This window comes from Dermochelys coriacea, chromosome 2 (genome assembly GCF_009764565.3).
Source record: "Dermochelys coriacea isolate rDerCor1 chromosome 2, rDerCor1.pri.v4, whole genome shotgun sequence".
In the NCBI taxonomy this organism is placed as follows: domain Eukaryota; kingdom Metazoa; phylum Chordata; order Testudines; family Dermochelyidae; genus Dermochelys; species Dermochelys coriacea.
This window is the reverse complement of record NC_050069.1, coordinates 114,439,558-114,457,786: the sequence shown is the minus strand read 5'-3', so window position 1 is coordinate 114,457,786 and position 18,229 is coordinate 114,439,558. Positions and strand designations below refer to the sequence as shown.

At 42.4% G+C, this 18,229-nt stretch overlaps 1 protein-coding gene across 9 annotated transcripts in view; it reads right to left on the bottom strand.

Moving 5' to 3' along the window:
- Window positions 1-18,229, bottom strand: part of GFOD1 (glucose-fructose oxidoreductase domain containing 1) — a 113,863-nt gene that overhangs the window by 32,904 nt on the left and 62,730 nt on the right. For 3 of the 9 annotated variants that reach the window (XM_043507011.1, XM_043507014.1, XM_038390857.2), the window contains exon 2: window positions 13,901-13,949. The exons of the other annotated variants lie outside the window; for them this stretch is intronic. In XM_043507011.1, coding sequence (XP_043362946.1) covers window positions 13,901-13,949 — 49 coding nt within the window. The remainder of the gene's footprint in view (window positions 1-13,900; window positions 13,950-18,229) is intronic. 9 annotated transcript variants of the gene reach the window in all.

The following is an 18,229-nucleotide window of genomic DNA, read 5'->3' as shown; positions in this document are numbered from 1 at the left end:
AGGTGCCACAAGTACTCCTTTTCTATTTCCCCATGGTATTTCTCCCTCCCACCCCACCCCCCACTGTTCCTCTGATATTCTTGTTAACTGCTGGAATTAGCCTACCTGCTTGTCACCATGAAAGGTTTTCCTCCTTCCCCCCCCTGCTGTTGGTGATGGCTTATCTTAAGTGATCACTCTCCTTACAGTGTGTATGATAAACCCATTGTTTCATGTTCTCTGTGTGTGTGTATATAAATCTCTACTCTGTTTTTTCCACCAAATGCATCCGATGAAGTGAGCTGTAGCTCACGAAAGCTTATGCTCTAATAAATTTGTTAGTCTCTAAGGTGCCACAAGTACTCCTTTTCTTTTTGAGAATACAGACTAACACGGCTGCTACTCTGAAACCTCTGATATTCTTGTTAACTGCTGGAATTAGCCTACCTGCTTGTCACCATGGAAGGTTTTCCTCCTTCCCCCCCCTGCTGTTGGTGATGGCTTATCTTAAGTGATCACTCTCCTTACAGTGTGTATGATAAACCCATTGTTTCATGTTCTCTGTGTGTGTGTATATAAATCTCTCCTCTGTTTTTTCCACCAAATGCATCCGATGAAGGGAGCTGTAGCTCACGAAAGCTTATGCTCTAATAAATTTGTTAGTCTCTAAGGTGCCACAAGTACTCCTTTTCTTTTAGCCTACATAATGTACGCAGGAAACAGGAAACTGCCTAACAAGTGGCCCTACATGATCTATCTAGCATGATACAAGAACTTGAAACTCCCAAGACCATTTAAGGATGGAGTTTGAGAGGAAATTAGCGAACAGTTTCTAATTCCAGGAAGTTCAACCACAGATCTGTACAGGATATTCAAACACAGCCCGGTCAACTTGTGGGGCTTCATCTGGTAAAATGAATAGAAACAATTGGCATTTTTCCTACCTTGGCACTGAGAATGTACGTAGTCAGCCAATACAAGATACCTCCTAAATTCCAGGAGGACAAAGTGCCACTAAATCAAAATACATACATCAAAAGCAATGACATTTAATAGTAATTCATTGCAGCTTTTCCTAAATCCCCTCCCAAAAATGCTTGTTTCCTTATATACTGCTGTGTAATTATTAAAATAAATAATAAAACCATAGTAATAATAAGCTGAATTCTAGGCTGAGTTTATGCAGCCATAAAGGGCTTGTTGCCCCCTCTCCACGCCCCCCCTCCCCCCGCCCAAGCCTCAAACAGGCCCCAGAACAATTGATCCTGTGGGTGGTCAACCCAGTGCATAGAAAGGAATGGAAGATAACCATGGAACTGAGAACTCAGGTCAATAAGCCCTCTGCCCCAGTCAATGAAGTTAGGGTGTTGTACAATATTTCAACAGTAAAATATTCCACTACAAACCACTTATTTATCTAACATTTATGCAACTGAAGATCTCAAGAAAAAAGGGATAATGGGGTTCATTTGGGGACTGGGGTCATAATCTACAACTCCTATGAATAAAGGGGGCTGGGGTGTTTCTTGAAAATGGGAGGAGATGGATGTAAGGGTGAATGCATTCCCAAAGGTCTGTTTAAAAAAGGCCTGATTGCCTGCTGATCTACAACACAATGGTAGGGTTCTTAAGAGGTGGGTGGGGTCTGAGCACAGGCATCCATCTGAATGAGACTCCAGGAGAAGGTGTCAAATGTGCCATTAACTGCTTCAAAAAACCAAGGGTGCTGATATAAAAATCAATCCACCTTTCGATAGGCCGTCAACGTAAAGAATGCTGGACAAGAACAACGTGAACCTGTGAGTGACCAGGCTCCTCCATTCTGACCAAGCTGCATGTGGTGGAGATGCATTGCCAGCAGCTCTGAGGAGAGTGAATGGCAATAGTCAAGACTTACAGTCCCAAGGAGATAGGTGCTGCTGTTACAAGTTTCTCATGGATAAATAACAGCACAATTTGGAAATCAAATTTTTGTATCACATCTGATATGTGGCCATAGGAGCTGGCGGTATGGCAACACCCCCTGGCTTGAAGTGGTAATAGCAACCAAATATACAGTAAAAGCTTTCAGCACCCCCACTATAAAAATTGTTCCAGCACCTATCTGTATGGCTCTCCATGGAAGAGCATGGTTGAATGTAGCAACAAGACTCTTAACTTTATTCACTAAAGGAGACTTCTCAATAAACAGAGACACAAAGGAAGTGAGAACACCCTCACAACGATTACTATTATTCTCTGTATTACAGTAATGCTCAGAGACCCCAGTCATGATTCAGGTCCATCAGAAAACACTGATTCATCTAAACTGAAACATTTCAGGGTTGGTTCCTACATGCTTCTTGCCTCAAAATTTTTTTTGAAAGAAAGTGTTTTGAAATTTTTGAAAAGTTTAATTTTGACATTTTCAAAACAAAAATTCTGGCTCGCTGGTTCAAAATAACTGTTTACGTTTTGAAACAAACAACTGTAGTAAAAAAACCCAACAGTCTTTTTAATAAAAAAAAAGTTGAAGTAAAAACCAAACATTCCCAAATTATTGAAACAAAACATTTCAATTGATCCATTTTGTGTGTGTGGGGGGAGGGATTTTGAGTTTGTTGACATTTTTGAGATTCTGACTTTTTGTCCTGGTTCAGGACAGGAACAAACGTCAAAATCTCAAAAAACCAACTCCTGTCCAGCTCTAGCACTGACCATGAGGCACATAAATCCCCATTTAGGCTTAAAATGAAAAATGGCCCCATTTTTGGAGGTGCTGAGTGAAAAGAAAAGAAAACAAAAACAAAAAACCTGCCACTGAAATCAATAGGAGCTGTGAGTGCTCAAAATTTCAGAAAATTAGGCCATTTATTTAGGTTCTTACCCCGTAAGCATCCAAGTTTGAAAACTGACTTGTCTAAGGTGACATAAATCAGCAGCACAGGCAGGAATAAAACCCAGCAATCTTGACTCCCAGTGCCCTTCTCTAAACCCTAGGCTGCATTTCCTCCAACAATTACCCAACAGTTCTCTGCCAACCAGTTATATGATAAAGAACTTTCATATTAACGGACTGGTGTGGTCTAGTGCCTGTTCCTGGCAGGCCTTATCCCGGTGAGCCAAGAAGAGGCTGATCTATAAAAACAATTAATCATGATTGGCCAACCAGGGCTTTTCTGCACCATGTACTGCAACTTCTCTTTCTTTTCTAGGACAAGCCATACAGCCATCTCTGTACTGCCTGAACATTCCTGCCAGTTCTGTCCATAGAGCAGCATATCTTCACCTTTACATCTTCAAGCCTGAGCAGCCGTAGGGCTCTAATCATTTATGTTGGGTTTTAGTATTTACTGCAGCATGCAGGACCATAAAGTATACAATGGTGCTTCTTGGTCTATCCTTGCAATCTATTCTTCCATCCATCCAAGGATGTGTCCAGCGCTGTGGTATCTGGGTACAGCGATACTTGATCACACTTTCCATGAGAAAAAGATTTTCTGTGTCCTTTCCATGCTATGTCTCCATGAACACCAACGGTTACAGCCTCTCCCAGGAAGGACTGTTTTTAGAACCTAACAGAGTGGCAGCAAAATGATAGCTGTGGCACCAATTGGATTGTCTACATCATAAACTTCTGCATTCCAAGGACAGCTCTATGCAGAAAAAAAATTGCCCTATTCCAGCATGTGAGATGACTGTGAGGCTAGAAAAAAGGAGCTCCAAGCAAGCAGTCTCTGCAGAGATCTTCTTAAGGATTTCCATGGGACCACAAAGAAAAGCGAACAAAGATTATCAACCTCTTTCCTCACAAAGGATAGTCAAATGGAACTGGTTTCAGAGTAGCAGCTGTGTTAGTCTGTATTTACAAAAAGAAAAGGAGTACTTGTGGCACCTTAGAGACTAACAAATTTATTTGAGCATAAGCTTTCGTGAGCTACAGCTCACGTCATCGCATCCGATGACGTGAGCTGTAGCTCACGGAAGCTTATGCTCAAATAAATTTGTTAGTCTCTAAGGTGCCACAAGTACTCCTTTTCTTTTTTCAACTGGAACTGTTATCCAACAAGGTAAGGCAGCTCCAGCTAGCCTGTCAGTAGTTTAAATCATGTGCTGGGGAGTCAAGTGATAACATCCATCATAATTTAGCATCTTGGGCCCCAGAGATGGCATTCAAAAAAGAGGCGGAAAGGAGTAAAAAAGGGAGGATATTAAGTCTCAAATCTTGGGGTAATTTTGAAAATTGAATACAGGAAAATATATGTGTGCGCAATAGTTGCGATAATATCTACCAAAAAAAAAAGTGTTTGAATCAAACATTTGAAAACTGGATTACTACTCTCCAGGATAGGGAGATCAATATGGTCAGTAGTGGCCACTCTTTTAGGACTACTTGAGAGCTCAAGAAAATAGTCACACTTCTGGTTAGTCCTCATTTGGCCAAAGAGAGTAAAGGTGGCAGTGTTTTGTTTATATCACCCAAGTGCTTCCTCCCAAACCAAACAATCATAATATAATATATCCCAGAAGTCCAGCTGTTCTATTTGCATTGCTGTGTGCAGGGGTCTGTAAAGATCCTGTGTCACATTTCCTGTAGGCAGGAGGGACGAGAACATGACTGATGTTGTGGTGAAGCTGAAAATAAGCCAATGTTGCTGCAAAAGCTACTTATTTCATAAACCTGCATCTTAGGGGGAAGGAAAGGACAAGGGTCTCTTTTTTCCCAAAGTGGCACAAGATGCTCACAGACACAATCATTTTACTTGGGCCATCTCTGCTTGGTACTTACTTTCTAAGGTACTTATAAGACCGCACAATGATAGTATCTAAACCTGATTTCACAATACCTTGAAAGGTAGGGGGTACCATTATCCACATGGGGAACAGATGCACAGACAAAGACTAAGTGATTTGTCCATGGTCACCCAGGGAGTCTCTGACAGAGCAGGGAAATGAACCCAGCACTTCTAAGTCCCAGGCTAGTGCTTTTACTCCTGGACCATCCTTCTTTGCCTTTCCATACTGTGCTGTCCCATGCTGCAGTTCTGGCACGTCTGTGCCTGACAAACGGGAATACATGAGCAAAGAAGAGCTCAAATACAGGTGAAAGTCATACAGATTGCCAAAGGGGGAAGGCTCAGGCAGGGATGTTGATCCCCGGCCTTCCGCGAAGCCCAAGCTTGTAAACTAGAAAAGTACGCCCCCCTGGCCAACACCCTGAGAGAGAAGGGCTACGAGGTGCAGATAGACGCCCTGATCATCAGAGCCCTGGGCGCCTGGGACCCCTGCGATGAGCGTGTGCTGCAGACCTGTTGGATCAGTCGATGCTACGCACGGCTCATGCAGCGCCTCATGGTCTCGGACACCGATGGTCCAGGGATATCTACATCGAACACATCACTGGCCACTGACAGTACCAGGAGGTGTGAGCCAGTATGACATTGTGCATCAACTATGAGAAAGGGACCAAGAGACTTTTTCCATTGAACCATATGAACTGGAACCATAAACTCACTGAACATTAAATCTCACCAAATGAGGGTCAATCCATCCTCATCATCGTATCCACTCATTATACTCAACACCTGAACGTAGCCATTATATGAACAACATACCCTCATATCTGAATGTCTGTTCTTTGACCCATTAACCTTTTACCCCCAATTGGGGATGCTGCAGATTATGTATTCCTTACGCCATCCGATCTTAAACCGAACTTCGCACCCCTTGATAATCTGTACGTTATTCCCTGATAACCAGAAACTTCTATGCTTCAACGCTGTACCGTTTTCTTTTTATTTTAACATCTTAACAAAATTATTAAATTAGTTAGAGGCCATAGGAGGTTGTAAACAGAGCCCAACCACCTGGCACAAATTACAGTGTGACTTGCCTTTTCTGCTTGATAGCATCCACGCAGAAAATCAAAGGTTTGCGAAGGGTAGAGAAAGGAAGTAGGGCTTTCAGGGCTCATGCAAACAAAGGACTGGCAGAGCTAGCTGAAGCCAATGACAGTGCTGCAGACAGGTTCTGATTCCATGCCTCCATCACTGATTTCCAACACGTTGGCTCTTCACTGACAATCCCAGTGCAGCATCCTCAGCAGCTGTAAACTGAAGCTATGATGACTGACACAAGCAGAGGAGCCTGTCCCTAGCACAGAAGCTAAACGGGGAAGTTGGTTCCATGGACAAATGTTTCACTAAGGAGTCAGACCAGCTTGCAGATGATCTCACCAAATTTGTTTCATTTGTGACTCAAATTAGATATGAATCCAGGTCCCAGGGGTGAAACCCTAGAGCATTAATTCACTGTGTCGCCTCCAGGCCAGGCATATTCCTTCATATCACTTAAGTTAATAAATAAATAAATAAATAAATAAAGCGTGTTGAAACCTAAGTCTGTCAATAATGTTAGAACATTTGATAGCAGCTTTTAGGATGGCCATGAATGAAAAGTGTCATTTCTAGAAGGCAGCCATACCACACACACCCCCACACAGAGTGTAGCATTAAAACCATTGCAGTATTTTGGCTGGATTATAGTTCATAATGAAATGAGGAATAAACAGAAAAATCAGTAAAAACAGTAAAAACAGTAAAACTTCACAGCTGATCTGGTCTAAAATGCTTTCAAGAACTCATCATAGCAAATCCAATGCTCCAGGGTACATCCAAATTGGTGCTATGTGTGCAAACAACACACAGAGGCCAAACGGAATCAAATGCACTCACAGATGGGAAGACTCTCTAAGCAAGGAATACTCCTTTATCGTTCCAAATTGGTAATTGCAAACAAAACAAAACAAAACCTCAAAGGTGCCTGATGCTATATAGCTAGTGCCCCCCCCCATTATCAATGTTTCATGGCACAAATACTTGAAATATTGGAGGTTTAGTAAAGATGGGCATAAACTGCAAAATTAAGACCCAAATTTAAAAACATTTTACCCACACAACCAAATTTGGGGGAATCTGATCCAGGTGTTTGACTCAGGCCCATTCTAGTCTTTAGCTGTATAAACCTCAGGGCAATATTACCCCAATCTAACTATCAGCATTGTACAGGAAGGGGCAAATTTTGCCATCCTTGTGTAACACCGACAGATCCCGGTTGTCAGCGGGCGGGATTAAACCAAGGACCTCTGGAGCTAAGTGCATGAGCCTCTACTGCATGAGCCAAAAGCCAACTGACTCTTAACTAAGGCTATAGAGCAGACTCATTTTACCTCTCTCTCTAAGTGGTCTTGGTGCCACTAGATGGGACAGAACACCACATGCAGAATGTGGGTAGGTTACATACTTCCCCTAGCTGAGGAAGCATGTCCCAAGCTTCAGAGACTTCCCCACTGAAACCCCGGACGAGCCCTCCCTTGTAACTCTGACAGACCCTGGTCATCAGCGGGCGGGATTGAACCTGGAACCTCTAGAGTTTAAAGCATGAGCCTCTACTGCATGAGCTAAAAGCCAACTGCCTCTTAGCTAATGCTCTAGAGCAGACTCAATCTCTCTGTCGCTCATTCTCTAAGTGGTCTTGGTTCCACTACATGGGACAGAACACCACACTCAGAAGGTGTGTGGGTTACACTTGCGCATACAAAACTCCAACTGAAGTCAGTTCCATGCTACCCCACTAAGCCAATTCTATTTAAATTAATAAAACGCCCACCCACATACAAAAGAATAATCTCAGAGCCCTATTTTGTCTAGGCCTCCTTCCCAGCCTGTTGTCTTCTGCTGTTTACACAGCAAGCAGAATAGGATGGAACCACATGAGTATGGTAGGGTCCAATTACCCATGTTTACTAAATATACAAAACGTGCAAGGCTTTGCTACACATACAATTCCAGCACCTTCTAAAACACAGAACGTTGTGAGCATCACTAGTGGGCTCAGAAACTATTTAATAGACTGCACTCCCCTTATGCAATGTCATCTATCCCTACATCATGGCATATATAGATAAACTGGGGTCCAGGCCACACATCTACCACCAGAAGTAGTGCTTACTGCCATGAATAACCACAATTGTATTACTTATGGCAGCAATAGGCACAATGCCTGAGAATATTTGCAGGATTGGGCCTTTATGTTTTAAGCTCTTTTGGTCAAGGACTGAGTTAGATTCTGCTCTCACCTGTCTTTCTTCTCTCCGTAAAGTGCCATTCACACCTAGGGCACTTTATGTTAAATATATTATGTTAAATATATTATCTGAATGCATCCCATGAAGTGAGCTGTAACTCACAAAAGCTTATGCTCAAATAAATTTGTTAGTCTCTAAGGTGCCACAAGCACTCCTTTTCATATTATCTATTATTATTCTTATAGGTTTCAGAGTAGCAGCTGTGTTAGTCTGTATCCGCAAAAAGAAAAGGAGTACTTATGCTCAAATAAATTTGTTAGTCTCTAAGATGCCACAAGTACTCCTTTTTTTATTATTATTATTCTTATGTGACTGCTGTTCATTTTCTTTTCTTTTTTTTCCTGAACACGTCCAAGAAAACCTCCAGACTGGCAACCTCACAGGACCTTTCACCTTGTTCACTTTGCTGAGTGGTTTGTGTCATTTCCGGGTTCAATCTGTATTAAACAGATAGGCCTATAAGTTCAAAAGGGGCCTCTAAGTTTAGGTGTCTCCATTTTTGGGTGCTCAACTGGAGGCTGATTTCTGCAGTACCCACTGGAGCCGTGGGCGTTCTGAAGATCTTATTCAAAGTGTCAGAGATTGGGCAGCCAGAAAATGAGGAATCCAAAAATCCATGAATCCTTTTGAAAAATGTGGCCATAATACATCATTTCCTCCCACTGCACTGCAATGGAATGCACTCCCTGACAGAGAAGCATTCTTTCAAAAGGCCTGATATTCTAGTCCTTATATGTTCATGCCATTAAGGATTCAACAGAAGCAGGTAGCTAAAGAATGGAGAACTTCCTGAGTGGCACAACTGGAACAGATAGATATCCCTGTCAAATGTTATCCTCTCTTAATTTAAAAATCCCAGCTACTCCACTCTTCTTTAAGACTGCATGTAATTTGGCATGGTGTGATATGTTTGTAATGGAATAGTGTAATAAAAGGTCAGCACCACCACTGCACAGTGTACATGACAGCCCTGGTTTCACTGAATTGTACACTGTCTTCATGGAGCACCATGTGAGGATTTCACTGTTTCTAAGAAGTAGAAACCTGACTGCCTATAAGTGTCAGAAAGTAGGGGGCTGAGCAATATGAACAAAAGCTCATTGAAAAGGGAGTTTACTCAAAAGAGGTGGGATGAGGAGGAGCAATTTTGCTGCTGGCTCCATCAACTTTTTTCTTCCATGTTTATAACAACCTGATACCCCAGGGCCTTCCTATGTGCAATGAGGCAAACAGTGTGATACTCCTCAGCTATGTTTCAGGCATTTCACTACCCCATCCAGTCCTTACTGATCCATTATGTCAGTTCTTATTGCAGAGGTCCTATTCTTTTTCTGGAGGTGCAGTGCATAAATCCTGTTTCCTCCCTTTGCATTTTATTTAGGAGTCAATGTTCAGTGGCCATCAAATGATGAATCTGAGGCTCTGATATCAGTGACAAAGAAGAGAATGCAATAACATGCTGCTCACTAATTTACTTTAAGTTTCTCTGTCTTAATTTACACCATCTTACACCTATTTTAGCCATGGGGCATGTAAGCTACACCATCATATGCTCCCTTATATTCATACATTGGTAAGTGGGTATAAATTGGTCAAAGGGGGTCTAACTGAGTGTAAGAGAGTCTGAGTGTAATAAAGTCTTACCTAAACCTCCATCAAGACATATTGTCTCTGAATTTTGCCCTTTGCATTTTACCTACATATTTAATGGACTAAAAAAAGACAAACTTACCGTGCCGGCTCCATGGGTAATTTGGTTCATATGAATGGCATTTAAAGCCAATTGTTCATGTTGAGGAAACTTCCTGTCAAAATACACTAACTTCAAAAATGAAGGGACTGCTCTCCGATCTGTCTGTGAACTGTCTGACCTACATAACACGAAGCACCAATTCATCCTACGCTGATCTGAACCTCTTAAATCTCAGTTGATTTCCTGTCTTGCTTTTGCCTTCATGTGTGCTGGTTGGGAGACTGAATACAAGGAGCCCTATTGAGGTGTTTTGTAGACAGAGAAGGGTTTTCAAACTGGAGTCAGCAGTTTCCTTGTCACACTGGCACATGGAAAGAAAAAGCTTTCCCAACTGGGTCAGACATTTTGCAATTAGAACAGTGTGGACAACAACATCAGAGAGTCAATACACTAGGAAATCCTATACACTTTCTTAAGTGGGTCCAATCCTGCAAGGGGCTTAGCAGTCTCAGCACCCAATAAGCCCACGTCCCTCACTCACTCTTTTACACTGGTGTAACTCCATTGACATTGCACTGGTGAGAGAGAAGAATCGGGCCCATTGACTTCATTAGGAGTTGCAGGTGCACAGAACCATTCTGAATTAGTCTCACCAGGCCCTACATTGGTTTTACCCCAGTGGAACTTAATTGACTTCTGTGGGATTACTCTTGATTTCCACAGGTTAGTCAGAGGATTTCCTCATTTAGAGGAAAATGCATCCTGCTCCCAACCCACTATTTTGATAGAATGACCCAAAATAAAAACGAATGTAAAGAGGGGCCCTGATTTGCATTTACAATAAGATTGCTTTATTCTCTCTGGCCAGAGCAGTGTAAATGGGCCTTAATGTAAATGAGAATCAAGACCAGGATGAACAGTGGGAAAGCGGATTATTAGAGAACTGATTAGTGTCATCCCAGTGCATTAAATATCTAATAATGCAAAGTGATGTAAGTCCATGTTATTGCCAAGAGTTATGTGCTTCTCCTACACTTAAAAAGTACAAATTTAAACAAAGACAAAATAAAAAAGCAAGAAAAAGCAAGAGAGGAACATGCTTTAAAAATAAAAGAGGGTTAAGGCTTTTCAAAAAGAATCATTGGGCAAAGTAATAAAATAAAATAGCTCTTTGGGGCAGGGACTATCTTTTTGTTCTGAGTCTGTATAGCACCTAGCACAACTGGGTCCAGATCCATGAATGAGGCTCCTCGCCACTATTGCAATACAAATACTGAACAATTACAATGCCACTCAAAGCCCAGATCCATTGACATTTTTTACCCCCAGTGTACAGGCTGCCCCCATTCCTCCTCTATTTCAGAGCTTCCTCCACAGATCCCTCTCTTCTTCCCTATCCCAGAGACCCTCTCCTGCAAAGCCTTATAACCGCCATGCCCAGGGCAGACCTCCACCCGCCTACTTTGCTTCACTTGCTGTTAAACGTTTGGTTCTGTTGGTGGTGCTTGCTGCCAGTGGCAAAGGTGCTGTTGCTCTCCTTGAATGCCAAGCAGACTCAGCTGTCCGAGTGCTGCCCACTCATGCTTGTGCCAGTTGCCTCCTGCTTGAATTCCAGGCTCTAATGTGACATTAGGGGGCACCCAGATTGTGCGCCACCATCCACAGCCCAGTGGGACGCTAAACTCAAATAGAAGAAGGCTGGCAGACCAGAGTGGCAGAAAGGGCCAGAAATCAGCTGTACCACATGCATCCAGACTCACTGCCTCCTTGACCCATTTTTTTTATTCCTACCATCAATCAGCAGATTCAAGGTTTGTTGATCTCTGTGCCCCCTCTCAGCCCAGGGCCTAACTTCACAGATCCATCAAACCAGACTCTATCACTTCTGCCTCTGGGGAGGGCTTTGAGTTACTACAGCGAATTCTTTCCCAGGTGTCTGGCCAGTGGCTCTTCCCCACATGCTCAGGGTCTAACTGATCGCTATACTTGGGGTCAGGGAGGAATTTTTGCCCAGGTCAGATGGGCAGAGACCCTGGGGGGGTTTTCACCTTCCTCTGCAGCATGGGGCATGGGTCACTAGCCGGTTTAAACTTGTGTAAATGGTGGATTAAACCATGATTTGAGGACTTCAGTAACTCAGTGAGAGGTTACGGGTCTATTATAGGAGTGGGTGGGTGAGGTTCTGTAGCCTACAATGTGCAGGAGGTCAGATTAGGTGATCACCATGCTCCCTTCTGACCTTAAAATCTATGAGCCTATGAACACTGTCTGTGATCCAAGTTATTAAATGCTTATTTATCATCCATGCTACTAAATAAGATACCACACTCCCTCCACATGAACATCAGTTTAGCTCAGTTCAGTCCCAGGGTTCTAGTGGCATTAGCTATCGGTGAGAGCTCCTGTATTTTAGGATCTTATCAGGACTTCTCTGTGTATATTGCAGCCTTATGTCCTGACCCTATGCTGCACTGCGTGCAGGCCAAAGCTCTGCAATCACACAAAGCCTCAATGGATTCCCAGTGCACGAGTGATATTGCAGTATCAAAGCTTCAGTCCATACAGCTGGAGGGACTTTTCCTAACAAACACAAGGGTGACCAGAGAAGCACAATTACCAGTGGTTCTGAACCTTTCCTATACTGTGACTCCACAGTACATCAGAAGAAAAAAAAAAAGTCTCTGGACCCTCCCACTCCCTTCTAGCTATAAATAAAGGGAGGGTGATCACATTCTAGAACCCACATTCTAGAAAAAAAGGATTGGACAAACCTAAAGGTTCCATACAACATTCCATGAGCCTGCTGCCCTGAGGGGGCATATCCAGCCCCACAGATAGCTAGCACATATATGGGTCTCAACAAGTGCTAGCCACAAATATATTCCATCTTGTTCAGAGAAGCAGCAAAACATGCTTGCAAGTATGCCCTAACCCTGTCCATGAAATTCAGCCCTATCTGGCAGGCTTTCTATACTAGAGAATCCAAGACAGAATTTGGTCCCCAAATGTATTTTTTTAAATATCAATTTAAAAAGGACAGCGGCAACTTACAAATCACACTACTATTACTAAAAGTGGAAACAGAAGTGTTCCACAACTGTCACTATGGCAATACAAATAATATAATAAATAAAATAATGATAACTGTAATTGTAAAACCACAAAAACTGGCAGAGGGGGTCCTTAGGAAAAAGTAGTCAAAACTGCTTTCAAACTATTTAGCTGACTAAAGTTCAAGTAGATTGTATCCCTTTAATAATAGACAGCATGTGAGAACTTTCTTATTCACTTCTAGTGTCATAGTGCAAGGGAGAGCTGCTGTCCGCTCACAGCACATGAGAATTGTGTCACCACCACAATACCCACTTTTACTTCTCAAGTCACCAGAATACATCTCCCAGACAGAATCAAAAGTGATTTATGTCTCAACAGAAAGCATGTATCCTTCCAGACACTACTGGCTTGGCTCCTTTCATTTAGACAAAAGATTTCCCCCGAAAGCATGGAGAAAGGGGCTTTTAAGCTGTTCTATTCTGGCCTTTGCTTGTAAAATTCTCTCCTACTGGAAGTGTGTGGTACTCAGACTGCAGTTGTTTTGAAATCCAGTTTGAATCTCTTGATGATTTAGCACATATTGTTTGAACAGATTTTTGGTGACATTACTTTCCTCCTGTAATGAGTCATTGCTCTATCTTGTTTTATAGGCTATTTATAATGCATTGCCTGAAAGGCACCCTAATGATAAGATCCAGTTATTCCAATGCTGTAACACTTGCAGAGATTTATTCTCTGGTTCTTTCCCAGAATGATTCCCTGGTGTTTCTCTCACACAACCTTCCCTGGTGTTTCTCTCACCCAACATGGATAGGTCTGCACTAAGACCTAATTGACTTTGCTTCACTTGGTTTTTAACACCTGCCCCCTGCCCTGCATTCTCCTGGTCCTTCTTCACACCCAACTAGGCCATAAGCTCTTGGGGCATGAGCTGTGTTTTCTTATATATTTGTGCAATGCCTAATATAATGCAACCTTGATCTTAAATGGAACTTGTAGGTGATACAGAAATATAAATAATAAAAAACAAATACATTTAGATCACTGACCTCTTGAATCTGGTCTGCTTTGTAGCCAACAGAGCCAATACTCCTGCTCCTTAAAAACCAAGAAAACAAATGAATGTATCCTACACAAGCACAATAAAGTGTTTATAAAAGCTACTTTAATCCAGGACTATCTGCATCATATGCTTCTCCCTCCCACCAGTCACTATATTACATAAAAGTTTGCAGAGAACAGATAAACATCAAAGGGAATAGGGAAAAAAATGAGAGTCAGATATTCATGTTCTTTGACTTTACACAAGAAATGGCCTCCTTTTCTATGAGTGATGTCTTGGAAACAGAAAAACTATGTACCAAAGAGAAATGCTGTACACCAAAACGAGAAAGCCATAAGCACAGCCTGATTTAGTTTAACAAGATAGAAAAAATGAGTGCCAGGAAACCACAGAAACAGTTTTGGACACAGATCAGAACTGCAGGCATCAGTGTAAGCCTCAAGTTTTTCCCAGCCTGTCATTTATTGTGATATCTGGGTCAGAGGGCAGGTCACAAGAAACTAAATAAAAAGTTCCTAATAGTGAGAGACAGTAGGAATCATTTTTGACACTGTACCATTTGGTACACTGAGCCTTACTAGAGCAGAGAAGAGGTAATATGGGGAAGGGGGAGGGAGAACATTTGCGAGGGATGACTAGATGACACACAAATATCAGTAACGCTCCAGGAAGTGAAAACAGAATGACAAAAGAAAACACTGCTGCATGCATTTCCAATTTGTTTCCTCTTTGCCATCTTTGAGAGAAGATGTGTAACTGTGTTCCTTACTACTGTGGTCTTTAAAAATACTATGGCCCTTTGTGCAAGAGGAAGATCATGTTAACCTCACCGTGCTGTCCAAACTCCATTCTGGGTAATTATATTAGGCTTGCCTACAATCCCCCCTGTAGTTGCAGTTGGACATGGTATTCTTTTTCACTTCCTTTATTCGACTGCTGCATAGTGTTGCTTTGTGCTATTCAACAGCTGCCCCATTCCAGTTCAGAGGAGGTAGCGTTTCATGACTAAGTGACGTGATACTTGTATATACAGAGAGCATCAAATTCTACCAAGCATCTCAAGAAAATGCAATTGTCATCTCTGAACTCACAGATCAGAATCACCCACACAACTTCAAAGAAGTCTTAATGGATACGTGTTCACAAAGTGCAAACAAATTAAAAGAACATTCAAACTGAATGCAATTTACACTGATCTGAGCTTTGAGTGCAGAATGTAGTTATTTAACTTCAGTCTGATAGTTGCTGTTCCTACAAAGGTTTGGCCTTTGTGAGGTAAATTTCTACAGCTGCAAGATAAGGTGCAAAATGACAAAAGTGGCTTCTCATTCTGGAAGACTCAGTTTTGGGGTGCAACTAGAGACCCCTTTAACTTGATTTTCAGAAGCCAGTGGAAGCTATTGAAGGGAAGCCCCATCAGCTATTGAAGTCAATGGAAGCTACAGCTGTTGCTCAGCTCTTTCTGAAAATCAGGACAAGGCATTTCAGGCTGGGCATGGGTACCCCCAAATGGAGATACCTAAACTCAATGGCCGCTTTTGAAATGGCCTAACCCTGCAAGGTGCTGAACACCCTCCATTCCCACTGAATTCAAAAGTTTTGCATGATCAGCCCCTAACGTTGTACTTCCAGATTTCCATCCTTTGAATGTCACTGAGTCTGCAACCGGCAGTGACAAAGCACAAGGCTTACCTGTGATTGTTTACCAATATAGTTATACGGTATGCAAGTTTAGTGGTATAAAGGTAGAACTATTCCTGTACGGGAAGAGGAATAAGCTATATGGTATAAAGCACCTTTTTACTGATATAACTGCATCCACACTAGATATTATGCTGCTTTAACTATATCAGTATAGTCTTCGAACGCCCATTGAAGAAACGGGATTGTGTGTGAAAGCAGCTGAGTCACATGCAATGCACACAACCCTTTAGCTCCATGAAATTAACATAAAGCTGCTTGAGGGACTAGCTTAAAGCCACTGTTAGGGATGCTGCTGCTGCTTTCAATAATTAACCTTTTGCAGACTACAAATTACTTGTACATTTCCCTTCTCCCCTCACAGCAGCAGGCATAAATTGCTTCTTGCAGTCGCTTCATCTCTAAAACATGATGTGCTGAAACCGAGTAAGGAAATGTCATGCTGCCAGGGCTATCCAGTGCTCAGGCAATTGGACATATTGGGCTCCTCTCTCACACACCAGTCTTACAATAGTTGCTTAACTCTGACTGCTTTAATGGAGGTACTCTGGATTTAAAACTGGCACAATTTAGAGGAGAATCAAGACTCTAATGTGTGCATAAATAAGATTCCCATTTACTCCCTTTTCATAAAATGTAATCAAATCACTATACTAGCCTTTTGCATTACGAAAACAGTAGTGTCCCCAAATACACAAAGTAGCTTGTCATATCGTGCCCACATTTTTAACTGCTGCCTCTAAAATTGTATCTGCAATTTTATGCATGCACTTTTTCATGCCAGAGGTGCTGCATGCCTAAGATCTTGGCCTTGCACAGTTATAGGCACAATTTTAGAGAATGAAACCCTGGGGAAAATTTGACCCATTGTCATGTCAATATTACTGAACTTTGGTGTTTTTAGTGATCAGAGCAGTCCATACGGGAATCCTGACATAATATGGCCTTCAATGGCAGCAGGCCCTTCAGTGCAGAAAATCTGTGCCAGCTGTTTAGATTCTGCCACCCATGCTCACACTGAATAGTACTTCTCTCCACAAATAGTCCACTGATTTCCCACAGCTAGACTGAGGAGCCATTACACATTTTAATAAGCACTACCTTGTACAAATGGTCCCACTGACTTCAATAGCTAGACTGTGAACCCTGACCCATGTGAAAGCAACAGGACTACTCAAGGTGAGTAAGGGATTCTCAGTCTGGCCCTCTGGGACCATCCAAGGAGTGTGAGTGAGGATGGGAGAATCTGGCCCTATGATGTGAGCTCTCTTAGATTCTCCCAATTTCACTCACTCCTCAAGTAGTCCCATTAAAGAAAATGGGACTACATGCAGAGCAATGTCCATGCAGTACTTGCAGGAGTAAGGGAAGCAGAACCTACCCCTTAAACGGCTACTTTAAGCATGATGAGTCATGAAAGAGAGAATCCAAAAGATCTGGGGGGCCAAATCCTCATCTGACGTAAATCAGTGTAGCTCCATTGGCTGCTGGCATACAGGTGAATGATGCAAAAAGAAAAGGAGTACTTGTGGCACCTTAGAGACTAACAAATTTATTTGAGCATAACTGTGATTCTGCTACATGATTCAAAGGAAAAGCTGAGATTTTATGAGGGATATGGAAGCTTGCTATTACAAGGCTACTCTCCTCTCCTTTCCTTATCCCCTGGAAAGCAGCTAGGGTGACCAGACAGCAAATGTGAAAAATCGGGACGGAAGTGGGGGAGTAATAGGAGCCTATATAAGAAAAAGACCCAAAAATCATGACTGTACCTATAAAATCGGGACATCTGGTCACCCTAGAAGCAGCAAATGAAAGGGTTAAACTTCTACCATCAGCAAGAAAGGCCGGATGGACAGCAAGATGAGACAGACAGACAGGTAAGTAGGTTTCAGAGTAGCAGCCGTGTTAGTCTGTATTCGCAAAAAGAAAAGGAGTACTTGTGGCACCTTAGAGACTAACAAAGTTATTAGAGCATAAGCTTTCGTGAGCTACAGCTCACTGTAGGTGAGTGCAGACTGAGCTTTTTTCAAGGGAGGCTTATTCACTTAAATGACAGTCAGATCACTTGTACCTAATTACCACTTGGTAACGCTATGGAAGCTAGACACAAAGAAAGACCTCCGCCATTTGTACTAGCAAAGCACAGGGCAAAAGAAATCAGCCCATTCCCCACCAGCTCACAGCTCACACAACCCTCCCTTTTTTCCCTCAGCTCAAAGGCCAGCATTCCTGTGAAATAGTAATAGGGTGGAAAAGTCTCCTAGGTACTGGCATGCAAATGAGCACACTAATTAGTATAGCCTAATTTTGTGTCAGGAGGAGAGGCTCGTTATGACAATCTCATTCTCCTATTATCACTGAAATACATGCTCCTCCGGCCTTCTGTGTGGCTCGGTGGAACGGGCAGGCAGGGATTAGGAAGGTAAAATGCATGATGATGCTGGTATGATGGTGCCAGCTGATCTGTGGGGTTCCTCTACTCTCTCTAGGATAGCAGTTCACCCAGCAGTTTGGCCGATTTCAGCCGTAACAGTGTTTCAGCTGGAATCCAGTACAGCAAAGCTCCTCTTCCTTATATACCTGGCTGGAACAGTAGGGACCACTGCCACAA